We start from the raw sequence: 18,264 nt of genomic DNA on the forward strand, positions 1-18,264 counted from the left end.
CTGTTTGGCAAAAGATTTTGGTATCAATACGGACGATAAGAAGTGCAAGGTTAATATTAACATTATTAGGTAGGTATATGGAGTATCTCAGGCAAAGGTAAATAGAGTAAAAATAAAGTCGTTCCGTATATGAGAAAGACAAACGCAAGTAACTGAAAAGCATAGTTTTTTTAATCTTTTAACGTGTCAAAAGTTGTGAAAAAACCTATTTCCTCTTTTCAAGCCACCGCATGTACAAATCGCGAGACCTCATTCAGGGTTCCCAAATCAGGAAATATGCGGAATTAATTATTATAATTTATATTTAGATTATATTAAGTCCAGCAGAAAAGAGCGGCTTGCTGCCTCGATTTTCTCGAATCGATTCCTGTGTCGAGCCAATAATTGTAAGATCGGCAGGGCGATTACGTATCTCGCGACAGCAATGCTACGTATGCTGTCAAACGTCACTTTTCCATAAAATAAATAAACGAAAGCAGTGATTGCAAGATTTACGCCTGTAGCATTGCTGTAGCGAGATACGTAATCACCCTGAAGGTTTTCTGTTAAAGTTCAGTAGGTAGGTACTAGGATTAGCATGTAGTAAGGAGATTTGCATCCTACCTTAATATCTTAAAGAGCAGGTATAGCCGTCGATGCTAGATAATATTACTAGCATGTGATAAAATTGTTGCACTCATCAACCCATATTCCAGCAGAATGGTGGGTCTATACTCTAAAGTCCTCTCTCCATTTTGAGAAATGGTTATGCACAAAAGTTGGGCATAAATAGGCTAATGATCGTTAAATTAACCAATTATCATAGACATATTAATTATTAAAATAATTATTGAATATTATAGAAAATATCACATAAAAATTTTACTCTTTTGATAATGCTAATCGGTTTTATGAGGTTTTATTAAACATTTTTAGTATAAAGGCTTGCGTCAATTAGAATTTAAAACATATAAATATCAACACAAATATTTTTTTTTTTGTTTTTATACCTATGTTTTTATGTTTATTTTTTGTTATGAGAGGTGTATTCTGACACGGGGGTGGTTATACTATCCTAAAAAAAGGCTCCAACTATTAGCGTTTACAGTAATTTTAATTACCCACATAATTTTTTTTTTTTTTTCCATGAGATAACTGGTGTAATTAATAATAAGGTAAGTAAATTAATCTAGTCTGATTATATTATATGCGCAGGTTTCTATCGATACCTAAGGCTCTCAATCTGTCATGATTGTGTCCGAACTTCTTTGAATTTAGATCTGGTAACCCTATCTTAAGGGGGTGTAAGTGGGTGTGGCTAGTACCAGTCAGCCTCCCAAATTGCCAACCTCACCTGCACGTGGTGCACCCTGCCGTTTAACCGACGAGGCTCTGGCGACCGACAAGTGGCGGTATAACCACTTCGAATTGGCTAGGCTGAACAAATGGCACAGACCGGTGTCGGGCAGCAGCGACGCCGGGGCGATCAGTCTAGCCCTGCGATGACCAACCCGCCTGCCCAGCGTGGTCATTATCGGGCATATCTTTAATGGGAAGGAGAAAAAAACCACAGCCCCTAGTTCCCGGCGGCCCCGCTATTCCTGGCTCTGGCAGCGGTTATGGTAACGGCGGGGCAAGGGGTGTTAAGAATCTCCGGCAGAGATTCCGCTGCCAACCCCGACGACTTGACCTGGCAACATACAACGCACGCACGTTGAGGACCGATGGAAAGGTGATTGAGCTGGAAGAAGTGGTGAGCAAGTTGCGCTGGGATATTATAGGATTGTCTGAAGTCCGGCGAGAGGGGGAGGACTCGATAATCTTGGAATCCGGCAACTTGTTTTACTACCGGGAGGGTGACCAACAGTCACAGGGTGGTGTCGGGTTTATCGTCCACAAGTCTCTCGTCAACAATGTTGTAAAAGTCGAAAGTGTGTCGAGCAGGGTAGCATACCTTATACTCAGAATTACCAAACGGTATTCGTTGAAGGTCATACAGGTATACGCGCCGACTTCGGCACACCCAGACGAGGATGTAGAGGTTTTGTATGAGGACATTTCAAAAGCCATACATGCCTCGAACACCTACTACAATATTGTGATGGGGGATTTCAACGCGAAGCTTGGCGAGCGAACTGGTTCAGAGTTGAGGGTGGGGCAATTTGGGTATGGGCAACGGAACCACAGGGGTCAAATGTTGGCTGACTTCATGGAGAAGGAGGGCCTTTATATGATGAACTCCTTCTTCAAGAAGCGGCCACACAGGAAATGGACCTGGATAAGCCCCGATGGTTCCACGAGAAACGAGATCGACTTCATCATGTCGACCAAACGGCATGTATTCAATGATGTCTCTGTGATCAACAGGGTTAAAACCGGAAGTGATCACCGTATGGTAAGAGGCACATTGAGTATAAACGTTCAACTTGAAAGAGTCAGACTGGTGAAGTCTACACTCCGGCCTACTCGTGCCCATATTCAAAACCCCGAGAGCTTTCAACTAGAACTACAGAACCGGTTCGGTTGCCTAGCAGATTGCGACACTGTGGACGATTTGAACAACAGGCTGGTGGAAACTGTCCAAACAGTCGGGTCCAAATTCTACAAGGCCCACCGTAGAAACAAGGCCAATAGGTTCTCAACCAATACACTCAAGCTTATGACGGAGAGGCAAGAGATGAGACTACAGTCTATAGCAGACGCGTCCGCTTACCGGCGGATTAATAGGCAGATCTCTAAATCACAGACTCGTGATATGCGGCACTTCAATACAGAGCGTATTAAAAATGCCATCGAGCAAAACAGAGGCTCTAAAGTGTTCGCTAGAGATCTGTCTATCGGTCAGAGCCAGTTGATGCGACTGAAGACCAATAATGGTAGTCTTGTCTCTTCCAAACCTGAGATCTTGGGTGAGGTTGAGAACTTTTATGGACAGTTGTACACCACAGTACAGACGCCTGTTGAAGATTTGGCTAAGGATCCTAGAGCCAAATTAACTCGACACTATACCGAAGATATCCCAGACGTCAGCCTATACGAGATTAGTGTGGCTCTCAAGCAGCTTAAAAATGGCAAGGCGCCGGGTGATGACGGAATAACGGCAGAACTCCTGAAGGCAGGTGGAAAACCGATACTGAGAGTCCTTCAGCGATTGTTTGATTCCGTTATTCACCAAGGCACAACGCCAGAGGCATGGCACAGGAGTGTGGTGGTTCTGTTCTTCAAAAAAGGTGATAATACCTTGTTGAAGAATTACAGACCCATCTCGCTGCTGAGTCATATCTACAAGCTGTTTTCGAGAGTCATTACGAATCGTCTCGCTCGTAGGTTTGATGACTTCCAGCCTCCCGAACAAGCCGGTTTCCGTAAGGGCTTTAGTACCATAGACCACATTCATACGCTGCGGCAGGTTATACAGAAGACTGAAGAGTATAACCGGCCACTTTGCTTAGCGTTTGTGGACTATGAAAAAGCCTTTGATTCGGTGGAAACTTGGGCTGTGTTTAAGTCACTGCAGAGATGCCGAATTGACTACCGGTATATCCAAGTATTGCAGTGTTTGTACAAAAACGCCACTATGTCAGTTCGTATACAGGATCAGACTACGAGACCAATCCAATTGCAGCGAGGCGTGCGACAGGGAGATGTTATCTCCCCGAAACTATTTACCGCTGCGTTGGAGGACGTCTTTAAGCTTCTGGAATGGAACGGACTTGGCATCAACATTAACGGCGAGTACATCACTCAACTTCGGTTTGCCGACGATGTAGTCATAATGGCAGAGACTCTGGGAGACCTAAATACGATGCTCGATGGCCTCAGCAGAGCTTCTCAACAGGTTGGCCTACGAATGAACATGAGCAAGACGAAGATTATGTCTAATGCTCATGTTCCGCTTCAACCAGTAATCGTTGAGAACACTGCACTCGAAATTGTTGACGAATACGTATACCTAGGACACACGATCCAGTTAGGTAGGTCCAATTTCGAGAAGGAGGTGAACCGCCGAATCCAACTCGGATGGGCAGCGTTCGGGAAACTCCGTGCCATCTTTTCGTCAGAAATCCCTCAGTGCCTGAAGACGAAAGTCTTCGAACAGTGCGTGTTGCCAGTGATGACCTATGGCTCTGAAACATGGTCGTTAACTATGGGCCTCATAAGAAGGCTTAGAGTCACTCAGCGGGCGATGGAGAGAGCTATGCTCGGAGTATCTCTACGCGATCGAATCAGAAATGTGGAGATTCGTAGAAGAACCAAAGTTACCGACATAGCTCAACGAGTCGCGAAGCTTAAGTGGCAATGGGCCGGGCACATAGTTCGGAGAAAGGATGGACGTTGGGGTCCCAAGGTGCTGGAATGGCAGCCCCGTACTGGTAAGCGCAGCGTTGGTCGACCCCCAACGAGGTGGACAGACGACATTAAGCGCGTCGCAGGTAGCCGTTGGATCCAAGCGGCTCAGAATCGTGGAACTTGGAACTCCCTACAAAAGACCTATGTCCAGCAGTGGACGTCTATCGGTTGATGTGATGAACCCTATCTTTACCAGCCAAGTCACAAGCAAACATTTTAATTAAACTTGCGTTTGACGGAAACTGGGTTTAAAAAGTTTCCGAGTGGAGAAAGTTCCTGTTTTTATTCAATCTCGGTTCAGTTTAATCAAAAAAATAGGTTTCGCAATAGCTTTACATTTTCCCTAATTAACTTTCCATTTCCTATTTCTTTTTATAAATGATCAAGGCGCACGACTGTTTCCACGCCAAGTGCGGGCCTTACGCCTGTAGAGTGGTTTGATGCTGGAAAAAGACGCTTTACAATAGGTAAGTATACTTGATAACCACCAGTTTAATAAAACATTAAGAAAATCGTATTATCATTGTAAACCATGAAAAAGGATGACGCAATAGGATATATTTTGTCCTAATTTACCAACAATTCCTGCCTCTCGCTCCACTAAGTAGGATCAAACTTTCGGCATGGAGAGATACCAGTAGTTAAGCACGAGGCTAACCATTATACTACAATTTTTTATAGTAGTATAATAGTTACTACTAGGATTTTTTGTTTGTTTATAATTGGCTCGTTTTATTTAGCGCCCCGATATCATTATTCTCAACATCACCATCAACCCATTACGACTACAGGGCACGGGTCTTCTCTCGGAATGCGAAGAGTTTAGGCCGTAGTGTACCACGCTAGCGAAGTGTGGATTGGAAGACTTCACACGCCGTTGAGAACATTACGGAAAACTCTCAGGCATGCAGTTTTCCTCGCGATGTTTCCCTTCACCGTATAAAGCAAGTGATGCAAGTGATGATTAAATTCTTCCGATTTAACTCCGAAAAGTCAGTGGTGCATGCTTGGGCTCGAATTCAGTCTCCACGAAAGAACCGCTTCTATAATAATAATGATGAATGAATGAATGAATGAATACACTTTTATTGTACACCAAAGAAACAAAAAGTAGTTACAAAGATATAAATACAATCAAGAGAGTACAATTTGGTGGCCTTATCGCTACATAGCGATTTCTTCCAGGCAACCAATGGCGTAAAAGGAAAAAACGTAGAAAAGAGGTAGGTGGTGCAATAAATAAGATTTAAAAATTATACAAATATATAAATATAAATAAAATATATATATATATATAAATATAACTATAATATATATATAAATATATAATATATAAATACAAATAAAATATATAACATAAATATCTATATAAATATATTACATATAACATCCCCAATTAGTATGAAATACATAAATAATTCAAATTACACACTTAAAATGATTCGCTTCAGCGTTGTTCGGCTGAAAGAGACAAATAATGATCCTTCACTAGTTTCTTGAAGGTCCCAATCGATTGTGCCTCACGGATATCTAACGGCAAGGCGTTCCATAATTTAATAGCCTGAACCGTAAATGATCCGTTGAAGAAGGAGGATTTGTGACCAGGCACCTTCAAGACTAACTTCCTCGTAGAACGAAGTTCGTCTGGGAGTCCTACAAATTTAAACCTCTCTTTCAGGTAAAGAGGAGTAGAAGGATGAAACAAAACACAGTACAGAATAGAAACAATGTGCAAATTCCGGCGAAGTCTGATAGGTAACCACTTGAGACGAGACCGAAATTGAGAAATATGATCATATTTGCGCAACCCAAATATGAAACGAATGCTAGAATTCTGGAGTCTCTCAAGTTTATTTAACTGATCTTCAGTTAAGTTAACATAGCTTGCGTCAGCGTAGTCAAGAATGGGAAGGAGTAGAGTCTGTGCGAGCATAATTTTGGTAGGTATAGGAAGTAAATACCAAAGACGACGCAAAGAGCCTAGAGCTGCAAATGTCTTTCTGCTGATCTCATTAATATGGTACGTCCAACTTAAGGTTCGGTCAAGATAAATGCCCAAGTTCTTTACATTTTCACAGTATGGGACTGTGACACTATCAAACTCAATGGAGGGGAGGGAAAACCAGTCAATCCTTGAAATCTGCCTTCGACTGCCAATAACAATAGCTTGAGTTTTTTTTGGATTAACGTTAAGGCCATGCGCTTTACTCCAATTTGAAATAACGCGCAAGTCTTTGTTAATGCTAGCTATTGCGATTGGAAGATTATCAAAGGTTGACTGGGTGTAAATTTGGACATCGTCAGCATACATATGGTAGAGAGAAGATATATTCCGAGTAATGGAGTTGATGAAAATAGAAAAGAGTAATGGAGATAGCACGCCGCCTTGAGGTACGCCAACAGTAATATCACACCATGAGGAATGAGATTCCTCAGTGTGAATACGCTGCCGACGACCATGAAGATAACTATGAAACCAGTCAATCACTGATGGAGATATGTTAACAGAACGCAACTGACTCAACAGAATGTCGAAATCTACCGTATTAAAAGCATTACTGAAGTCCAGCAATACCAGAACTGTGAGCAGTTTATTGTCCATACCCCAACGTATATCATCGGTAACTTTAATAAGAGCAGTAGCCGTACTATGCCCAGGACGAAAACCGGATTGGAATGGATTATGCAAGCAATTTCGATTAATGAAAAGGTTCAGCTGTTGGTAAATGAGCTTTTCAAGGGCTTTGGAAAGAAAGGGTAAAATAGAAATGGGACGAAAATCAGAGAAGCTAGCTGGAAGAGCCTTCTTAGGAAGAGGTATAACATGAGCGCTCTTCCAAGCCTCAGGAAATTTGGAAGTGAATATAGATTCATTTAATAAGTGAGTAATGACAGGAGCTATAACATCAAGAAGAGGAACCAGCATATTACGGCTAATATACGCTACCGACAGCATTTGAGGCAATGGACAAAATGCTCTTCTTAACATCACATGCAGTAAACTGACTAAACTCAAACGGAGGATAATTAGAGGTTGGAATTGTAGATAGAGAAAGAATAGTACGCATTTTATCTGAACTATCAAAAGAGTTAGAAGGGTTGGAAAAATATTGATTTAAAAGTTCAACATCAACATGAGAAGGTGAAGAATTTCTGGATGATTTACCAATTCCAACAGTTTCAAGAAACTTCCAAACTCTGGAAGAGTCGCCGTTTTCGACAGATGTATGAATATGGCGTCGCTGTGCATCTCTACATAATGTATTGCAGCGATTTCTGATCTTATGATATTTTCTTTCATTTATCATGATGAATAATTTTATGTGTCTGCCACGGAATATCTTTTCTGTGACGATGTTGCGCTGCTGGCTCCGTCAGTACTTGTCCGTGGCAGATACAAGTACAAATGTGGACAGGTGTGACCAGTGTGGTTCTGATTTGATCGGCCCAAATAGGGAGGGCTACGTCCTCTTCCAACCACTTTGCCCATTGCCAACAGTTCTCCAGTGTCTGGGATCCTTTTATTTATTTACTGCATACATAAATAAATAAAAACAAATTGCACAATGTACACATAACAAGTAACAACTACAAATATGTAGACATTAGAAATTATTGAATTTGCTGGCAATGTGTACGGAAAATTCCAAGGTTCGTAGTTGGCATGTCGATAGCCTGGTTAAATTTTCAGTTACTTTACGATGGTCGCTTTGGTCCTAAAAGCAGGTCTAGTCTAGGTATTCTAAACATTTATCTCCAGCACTCACAGCATCTCAAAGGCGTTTGCGGTCAGCAAATCATCTATGCGTTTGGGTAAATATTATTATTATTGAAAATATTAGCGACAACAAGAAAAGAGCAACTACTGAGTTTCTTGCCGGCTCTTCTCGGTATATCTGCTTTCCGAACCGGTGGTAGAGTCACTACAAACATACATACTTTACGTCTTAAAAGTGCTTATAAAGTAGGCCTACCGGAAATAAATGAATTTTAAATTTTGACACTAGCTGCAGTAATCTTCCATCATCATAAAGAAAAATAGTCAAGGTAAGTATTGAGTATTTATCTTTATTGTAGTTCGCTTTCATTGTGATTACAGCAATCTACATGCAAATTTATTCGGAAGAACTTCGTAATGAACGGTACGGATAAATTGCTTTTCGGATCTTTGGTACCAAGAGCATAATTGCCACGTATTTCATACCACTATTTAATTAAAAAAATATTTTCAGTACCAGCCAGTCAAACAGTTTTAAGGGTGCACGTAAACTCAGTTCTTTACAACAACACAGTTTGGTGGGTCTATGCTCTAAGACCGTCTCACCTATGAGACATGAGGCGTGTCGACCTGTGCCCAGCAGTAGTTAATGGGCTTCGGATGAAGATTAGAATCTGCTTTCCGGACCGGTGCGGTGAAAGAGTCATTATAAACAGACTAGGTAGGTGCTTGACGTTTCAAAAGTGCCTATAAAGTAGGCCTTCTTGAAAAGTCCTTTGAATTTTGAATTTTGATATCGATCATTATACACTACGGATGATTGTAATATTTGGGTAGCTGTCTACACAAAATTTAGATTTCACTCTTTATACCCTATTAGCTGTTGCCCGCGACTCAGTCCGCGTTAATTCCGGTATTTCTCAAATCCTGAGGGAGAGTTGTTTGTTTTGGGTAATAATGAGAACTTTAATAACGTAGTAGGTACAAACTTTTAGTTAACAGCAATAGTTTTCTCAGCGCACGCCAAATAACGAATTTAAAATCAAAATTTTGCAACTTTCTTAGAAGATTACATTATTGCAATTTTCTTAAGGATTTCTAATTTATTTGGAAAACTTTCTGTTGGTACAAAATTGATAAAATCGGTCCAGCAGTTTCGGAGTGTATTGGGTAAAATAAAACAATAACAACTTTATGCATTACCATTCAATTTTAAAATGTGTACCATTGTTGTACATTAAATGGACTGACTCAGGTCCGATTGGCTAACACAGCGGCATTTATTCTACTTTTAGCATTTTTTTGCCCGTCGTGACTTCTAAACGTTAGGTCCAATTCAAATAATCTAACGTTGAATTTAGAGGTACATAAGCAATCTTTATTATAAAACTAATTATTTGGATAAGAATCAATATCATGATGGGAATTTCATCATCTTTCGATGGTACCAGTGTTCTGATTGAACAATTTGAACAAAAAGCGGTTATTGTGGCATCTTTAACAATTATAGTTATGTTTCAGCCAATATACAGAAAAACATAATAAATTATACCTATACCAAAAGCTTCCTCATGTATCACCTTGTACATCAGTAAAAACCGTATGACAATCCGCTTGCTACTTTTGAGGTTTTTGCGCCCAGACGGACAGACAGGCGCGGAGGGGGATTTTTTTTTATTATACTATGTAAAGATAAGGATGCTATGGTTGAACCACTAAATGTATGTTGGTTATAATGGTTGGCTATGGTTTAAAAAATATTTTTTTGAAAAAAAATATTTTTAACTGTGAACCAACTTTTACCCTACAACTTAAAAAACTATCCAGCCCCTATCTCTCCTTTAGGCTTAGCGAAACTTAATGAAACTCTTTTAGTGGATCACTAACCTAAAAGCAACCTTCCATCTAAATTTTAATGTAGCTAGCTTAGAAATATATGGCAATATCATACAGACTAAAGTAACAACCCTCATTTCACCCCTTCAATAGCATATAACTGATATAAAAGTATATAAGCCTATGTAGATACCTATGTAATATACTACCCAACTGTGAAAGTCACGGCATTATCCATTTAGCTGCTTCAGAGATTATCCGGAACAACAAAATAATATTTTTTTATATGTATCGGACAATAAACTTACTTTTAATTGCACTTAATCTAATATTAATTTGATATTGTTATGTACTGGGGTTTATGACTATGCGCGATTATGAACCTTACATTTTTACAAATAGAGTTCTTTGTAGCAATATTACAAACAGAAATTTATATAAATGTGTATACAAGTTAAGTTTCATATAGTGGCTATATTTAATATTAAGATACCATTTTACATAAATTAGCTAATAAAATAGTAACTGAATTGAAATTCGATTGAAGCGATCGGTTTATAAAATATTTTGTAGTAGGTACCTAAGTTTTTTCTCAAAATCTATGAGATGATTTCAAACTCGTTTTAAGAAAAAACTATTAATATTTTTTCTACAATCTTCGTCGTAAATAAAAAAAATAAAGAAACTGAGTAAACAACAAAGTAGCGGCAAGCGGTTTATAATACTGCTTTGCTTTTATTTTGTTCAAGGCGCTTAGAAGAACCTTTGATCAATCTACTTAAGTACTTGAATATTCTATCAATAAAAATTATAAAAGAAAGTTCCCGCCGCGTCAGCCTGTCTGTTTAATCGAGAGAAACAAACTACAGGATGGATTTCATAAAATTTTCACCATGTTCTCACCAATTATTCGCCAAGAGGAAAGTTTAGCTGTGTAGATAATTCAATATGACTTTATGTAAGTATACTTATTGACTAAAATATGTACTTATTGGAATAAATATGCCGAATCTGAGTTTTATGGCGTGGCATCGATTAAAGATAGAAATTAAAATAATGTTGTTTGGCAGGTACTAAATGTTAAAAGTAGATACTATTAACCGACAAAAAAGTTCGCGAGTAGTTACAAGAACTATCTAACTAACAATTACTTTTTGTTCAAGTTAGTCAATCGAAAAAGGGTGAAAAGTAATACATTCGTTTCCATATTCAGTTTAATAGTTCCAAATTCAAGATTAATTAACTACCTATGTACCTACTTAAGTACGTAAATTAATCTCATCGAACCTTTAAGTTACGACAGGCATACCTACCTTTTGGACCTACCAATGCATAAGTTTCAAGAATGTGTTATAACACATTTATCACAGCGAGGTTATTATACAGTTGATGAATTTCTTAATGACAAGGTTGCTCAGAAGCATCCGGCTCATCTCACACAAGATAGAAAAATGAATTTTAAAATGTAAAATGTTGATGTTGATATTGGAAAAGAGCAACTGCTGAGTTACTTGCTGGCTTCTTCTCGGTAGAATCTGCCTTCCAAACCCGTGGTAGAGTCACTACACACAGACAGACTAGACGTCAGACGACGTCGCCTACTTGAAATAAATGAATTTTGATTTTTTTTTTAATTTTGAATATAAAAGTTCAGCTGGAGTACCTACGTTACTGTTCACAAAACTCGAAAGTAGTTAAACTTTTTTTCCACTATTCCAGATTAATTAAATACCAATGTACCTACTTAAGCACATAAATTGGTCTCACCGAATCTTTCTGTTAGAAGCTACGACTGATATACCTGCATATCGTAAATAAAAATGTTCAGCTGGAGTACGTTACTGTTCACAAAACTCGAAAGTAGGTACTAAACACTAACAGTTGATAAGTGATGATACAGTCTAAGTTCAGATAGTAGCGGGCTAACCTGTTAAGTAGAGTAAATATAAATAATCTTAATTATAAATTTTAATTTTAATTTAATATTACTTAACAATCTGTTGTAATAGCTTAATTCATATTTATATTATTATTTTTAATAATCTTTAGTTAAATACTTATTTAAGTTTTTAAATTGTGACCGGAGATAACAACGATAATGCTGTATACACCTATAATTGATTATTGTAATGGCACTGGACAGAATTTATAATTCTAACACATAATTTTTTTTTTTATGAATGTAGTTACAATTAATTGCTGGTCTGTCTTATGAATAAATAATAAATAAGTAGAGAAATGGCTTCTATATTAAACCCATACCCCGGTATGGGATACATATAATATTCGGTTTCTACACGACATCGTACCGGAACGTTAAATACGCTAAACCGAAGGGCTCACCGCTGCTACAGGGAGGTCTTCGAAAAGTGCTCAATATATTGATTTGAAATTTTAACACAAGATTGCTTTTATATCTAGGTAAGTGTTTAAATAAACTTGTTATACCGAATAACCCACAGAAACTCTAATAAATATTAGACTTAACCATAGCAAATCGTGGCTGGGTAGGTACAGCTAGTAAATATAATAATGCTGGTTATTTTAGTATACCTACATTGTATTCAATCGTGGGTTCGATTCCCGTAACTGGAAAATGTTTGTGTGATGAACAGGAATGTTTTTCGGTGTTTATATGTATTTTATAAGTATTTAGGTATATTATTGATAAAAAAAATATTCCTCAGGCACCTACTACGAAAGCTACGTCTACTTTGGGGCTGGATGGCGATGTGTGTATTGTCGTAGTATATTAATTTTATTTTATTTATTTAACTCTAGTTAAAGTATAACTTAATATTTATTTTTAATGGACGATCATCAAAGTAATCGTAAAGTTTGCTGAAGCCCATCAACATCGGCGTATGTACGAAGCGGTGCAGTGTTTACCTAATGGGTAGGTATGGCTTCAGCTTTCCATTCATGGAGACCGAGATCCAGCCCCGCAACGCACTACGTCTTTTCGGAGCGTTACGTGCGTTTTTAATTTAAGAAATTTAAATATTAGTTGCTTTAAAAGGTGAAGGAAAATATCGGAAGGAACCTGCATACCTGAGAGTTCTTCATAATGTTCTCAACGGTGTGTGAAATCTACCAATCCGCTATTGGCCAGCGTGGTGGACTACGGCCTAAACCCTATTCATTCTGAGAGAATACCCGTGCACTGTAGCGGGCCGTTGATGGGTTGATGACGATGACCACGGCGTGGATATACAAAAACGAAGATGCGTTAGTCGATTATTAACCATTTATTGCGTTATGTTTTAGTAGGTGGGTACCTATACATAACTAATAGTACTTAGAAGTTTAGAGCATAATTAAATTAGTAAATAGTAAGCTCAAGCTGTTGGTAGACCCTCCATTAGGTATGGACACAACAAGCGCAAAACCATAGAGTAGTATACTCCAACTATCTATGCCAAGCACAAAACATCCATAGATTAGTCCGAGACGAAACGAATTTACGTCTCGTATAAGGTCGCCTGTGTCTTTTATACAAGTTTAGTATGACTCGTCTACGGGTCGCAAGTGTCTTTTATGCAAATTTAGTACGACTCGTATACAGGTCACAACTGTCTTTTATGCATGTTTACTACGTTTCGTACCAGAAAGCAAGTGTCGTTTATGCTAGTTTAGTAAGTTTCATATACAATTCGTTAATGTCTTCTAACCAAGTTTAGTACGTCCAGTGTACAGGTCGCCATTGTATTTTATGTCAGTTTAGTACGTCTCTTATACAGGTTACAAGTGTCTTTTATGCAAATTTAGTACGTCTCGTATGCAGGTGGCAAGTGTCTTTCATGCAAGTTTAGAACGTCTCGTATACAATTCGCAAGTGTCTTTTATGTAAGTTTAGTACTTCTCGTAAACAGTTCGCAAGTGTCTTTTACGCAAGTTTAGTACGTCTCATATGCAGGCCGCAAGCGTCTTTTATGCAAAATTAGTACGTCTTGTATACAGGTTGCAAGAGTCTTCGACGCAAGTTTAGTTCTCATATACAGGTCGTAAGCGTCTATTTTGCAAGTTTAGATCGTCTTGCATACAGGTCTCAAGTGTCTGTTATGCAAGTCTAGTCCGTTTCGTATACGGGAAGCAGTGTCGTTTATGCCAGTTTATTCATCATCACCAACCCATTACCGGGCCACTACAGGAGACGGGTCACCTCTCTGAATTAATAGAGCTTAGGTCTACCACGCTGGCCAAGTGCGGATTGGTGGAATTCACACGCCGTTGAGAACATTATGGAGAACTTTTTGGCATGCAGCATTCCTCACGATGTTTTACTTCCCGTATTAAGCAAGTGATATTTAAATTGCTTAAATTAAAAACGCACATAACTCCGAAAAGTCAGTGGTGCTTGCCGGGGCTCGAACTCGTGCTTCAAGAAAGGAAAGCCACTTGGCTATAACTGCTTTTTAAGTTTAATACGTATACAATTCGCAAGTGTCTTTCATGCAAATTTAGTACCACTTGTTTACAGTTCGCAAGTGTCTTTCATGCAAGTTTAGTACGTCTTGTGTACAGGTTGCAAGTGTATTTTATGCAAGTTTAGTACGTCTCGTATGAAGGCTGCAAGTGTCTTTCATGCAAGTGTGGTACGTCTCGTATATAGAGCGCAAGCGTCTTTTATGGAAGTTTCTTGTATGCAGGTTGCAAGTGTTTTTACGCAAGCTTAGTCTAGTAAACAAATCGCAATTGTCTTTTATGCAAGTTTAGTACTTCTCGTATACAGTTCGCAAGTGTCTTTTGCGCAAGTTTAGTACGTCTCGATACTGGAAGCAAATGTCTTTTATGCAAGTTTAGTACGTCTCGTATACAGGCTGCAAGTGTCTTTCATGCAAATTTAGTACGTCTCATACAGGTCGTAAGCGTCTTTTTTGCCAGTTTAGTACGTCACGTATACAGGTCACAAGTTTCGTTTACGCAAGTTCGATATGCTGTTCGGTAATGAACGAGTACTCAGTCTATCACTAGTAACCGTCAATGTAAAAATAAATAAAATGTTTTTTTGACCCTTTATTCAGAAAGAATAATGTACCTGCTCTATTAAATCCAATAATTTCAAGGCAAAAATATTTACTTTTGTATCGCCTCAAAACACATGTAAATCAAAAGCAATCCCTATCGCTACTTAATATTATAAATGTCAATGTAAGTTTATTTGTTTCGCTTTCACGCAAAAACTACTCAACCGATCCACATGAAACTTTGTACACATATTCTTCGAAGAGTTAGAAGTAATATAGGATACTTTTTATCCCAACATTAAGCTCGGTTCCTTTGGGAAAGGGGATGAGTGTTTGACGATTTTACACCATAACTCCGACAAATTTTAACCGATTTATATAATTGTTTTTGTACTATAGAGGTGATAATATGTGTTTAATTTACCCAAACTGTGGTTGGAGATAGAGGAAAGAACTACTAAGCGGAGAGCAGCAAACTCCTCATTTAAGGCTTAGCGATACTGAATACTTTAATTTTTTTTAGATCTATAACGAAATTTAATGCCACATCAAAAAACAAAATCAAACGCAGACGAAGTCGCAGGCAACAGCTAGTAAAATAATAAGTCTATAAATATATGTCGTAATTTCGTAAAACGAAAACGAGAGAAAATAATCAGGCTTAGGTCACACCTACACTTACCGAGAACAGAGATTGCGCTCAAGCGTAAATAAGCCTGTTTCAAAACAATAAAGATATCTGCCCTCTCCGATATTTTATGATACTCTCAATATTATGAGAAGCGCTGTAAACCCTAGTTTTTTTTTATTTTACCTAGTGATTTTACATATTTAAGTACACACTTAGACTAGAGACTAGACTTACCTTTTCGCGAGTTGCTATGCATTATCCTTTGGATTTCACCAGCTTCAGATCCGCTTTCAGATTCTGAACACACTGAACGAGTTCCACCCATTATAGTTACTATGTTTTTACCAAAGGGATGTTTATTATTTTTAATACCACCTGAAACACTTGTTGTACGTAATGGCGGTAGTGGTGGATTCTTCAGGTCCTTAGGTCCTAATTTCACTGTATTGTGTTCACTAGTTTGGCAATTTTTACACTTATTGTTTTTGCACTGCATTTCTATACTTCTAACGCCCTGTTGCAGCTCAGGATTTAAAGTTAAGGTACTTTCTTCAAAACTCACACGTTTTGGTTGTTGAACGATGTTTGTCGTATCAGTGGTTAATGAGCCACGTTGAAAAATTGGCATGTGATTTCTGTTTAAAACATTTCCGTACAACTTTTCGGAATTTCTATACTGCACTAGGTCGTGGTCTGTCTGATAGCTCTTCGTTTTAATATAAGAGTCAGTTCGCCTTTGCGGAGCACCTCGAATGAAAGGAGAAGATGTGTTCATGGTTTGACTTGCATAGTTTAAGTCACTACCGCGCGGCAAACTGCAACTTCTAGAATCCTGTATAAAAGAGGTCGGAGTACTACAGTTTGAATTAGAATATGATGCATATTGCGTCCTTGTCTGCGGTCTTAAAGAACTACCCAATGATTGTCTCAAAAGATATTCGTCTTCTTTTTGTTTAAGCTCTTTTATTTTTTGCCAATAATACGCTTCAACTCTTTGACGAGTCTTTTCTCTTTTTAATGAATCTTCAGCAGCTGCAGTTTTTGATACATCATAGAAAAAGGATCTCGGTGACGGTGATAATTTGTTTTGATAGCTTAATCTACTCAAAGAGTTTCGTTTCTCTTCCGCTTCTATCATATTTTGTTTGACTCGTTCATACGGAGAAACAGTCGTGGGCATGTTTGGTCTTTTATGTCCAACAGCTATAGGGGAAGTTGGGGCAGAATAATTATACGGCTTTTCAACATATTTTTCGTTTTTGTGCTTCCTTGGATTTTCAACAGTGTTTGAACTATTTTTATCAAGCGATAAACTTCGAGCTCGAATCGGTTGAATCGTGCGCACTTCAGCTTCCTTTTTCGGTGATATAAGAAATTTTGTGCTTACTTTTTTAATTTCAGCTCCTACTGATGCTGGGTGTGCTTGAGCTTGTGATGCTCTGTAAATTTCAATTTCATCTAGGGTGGATAACTTATCAGCAAGCTTCTCTACAGAATGATAGTAAACATCAGGATACTGAGTTCTAGCATAACTTTGTACATGTTTCTCTGGCACTGGTGAAGGGTACAATATTTCTTGTTGTGGTTTTGGTGGGACTTGTGGCCTTGCAATATATTTATTACTTTTCTCATATGATTTCTGTTCATTATGAGACTGGCTCATATTTTTAGCGTTTTCCGAGACTAAGGTACTGCTAGAAGAATGATTACTAACGCGGTCGTTACTGTTTGAATCATTAGCGTTCTGAATAAATACTGCTGTTGAAAGATTTTCGTATATTCGTTCGTCATTTTGTTCCGTCTTATCACTATGACTTTCATGCTTATCAATCACAAACTTAGGGTTTTGATATTGATTATTCTTACTTGTACCACCTGATTTCAATTTTAAACCAGTGTTATCTTTAATCGTTGACTTTTCTTTATTCTTGTTGGAAAAGAATAGGTTTGGGAAAATTTTGCGAAAACTATTTCCTCTTTTTTTATTGTTCTCAGTCATCTTGTATTTTTTTGATAGCTATATTAAGTACCTGAAACAATTAAAGTTTTAAGATAATTAAAACTCTTTTACTCAATAGTTGATAGGCAAAAACCTATGCACTATTTCATTGTGAAATTATATATATCTCATACACGATAAATATTTTATTTAATACTGTTCGCTCGTTGACCTTAATCTTATCATATGCCTACCTAGGTGTGGTAGGTCATTAAAGATGCAAGTACGTGCAAGAACCAAGCTACTAAAAAGCAAATAATTATTTTCTTTGCAGTTTTTCTAAGTCGGGTACCCAGGTACTGCAATTCTTCTCAAAACCTACATATTAAAGTTAGCAAGGTAAGACGTAGTTAGTTACGTGAAACGGGTGTTTTACTGTAAGTAAAACATTAACAGTGTACAGCTTATTATTTTATTATATGCTTATACGTTATTGTATAACATTAACAGTATTAGCTTAACCTACCTCATTCATAGAACCGACAAAGTAAGTGAAATAACAGACTGGCTTCACAAAGGTACTTTGTTATTTGCACAGTATAACTCATACATACCTACGTACCCACCTAATTGGATAAATAATTATACACTATGCAGGTCAAACGACAACGCTCACTACCATTACATACACAGAACTATTGGGTAGGTAGTTAGGTTTCTACTTGCTCTTATTATTAACTGTTAGATGCAATCCATCTCTTTTTCTAAGCTCAGTTCAGATATACAAAGTTGCATAGGTTACAAGGCACTACAAGGTATTAAGAACATTTAGCATTCGAATTTC

General features: G+C 38.0%; 1 protein-coding gene across 1 annotated transcript; it reads right to left on the reverse strand.

Moving 5' to 3' along the window:
* Positions 1–15,698: 15,698 nt before the first annotated feature.
* LOC120636652 lies at positions 15,699–17,480 on the reverse strand. Its single transcript, XM_039908215.1, has one exon. The coding sequence runs from the start codon at positions 17,478–17,480 to the stop codon at positions 15,699–15,701; it is 1,782 nt and encodes a 593-aa protein (XP_039764149.1).
* Between the last annotated feature and the right edge of the window lie 784 nt (positions 17,481–18,264).

Source organism: Pararge aegeria, chromosome Z, assembly GCF_905163445.1.
Source record: "Pararge aegeria chromosome Z, ilParAegt1.1, whole genome shotgun sequence".
NCBI classification, from domain to species: Eukaryota; Metazoa; Arthropoda; class Insecta; order Lepidoptera; family Nymphalidae; genus Pararge; species Pararge aegeria.

Excerpts from the sequence above, each read along its gene's own strand:
- LOC120636652 (XM_039908215.1), bottom strand. The coding sequence starts at position 17,480 with ATGACTGAGAACAATAAAAAAAGAGGAAATAGTTTTCGCAAAATTTTC.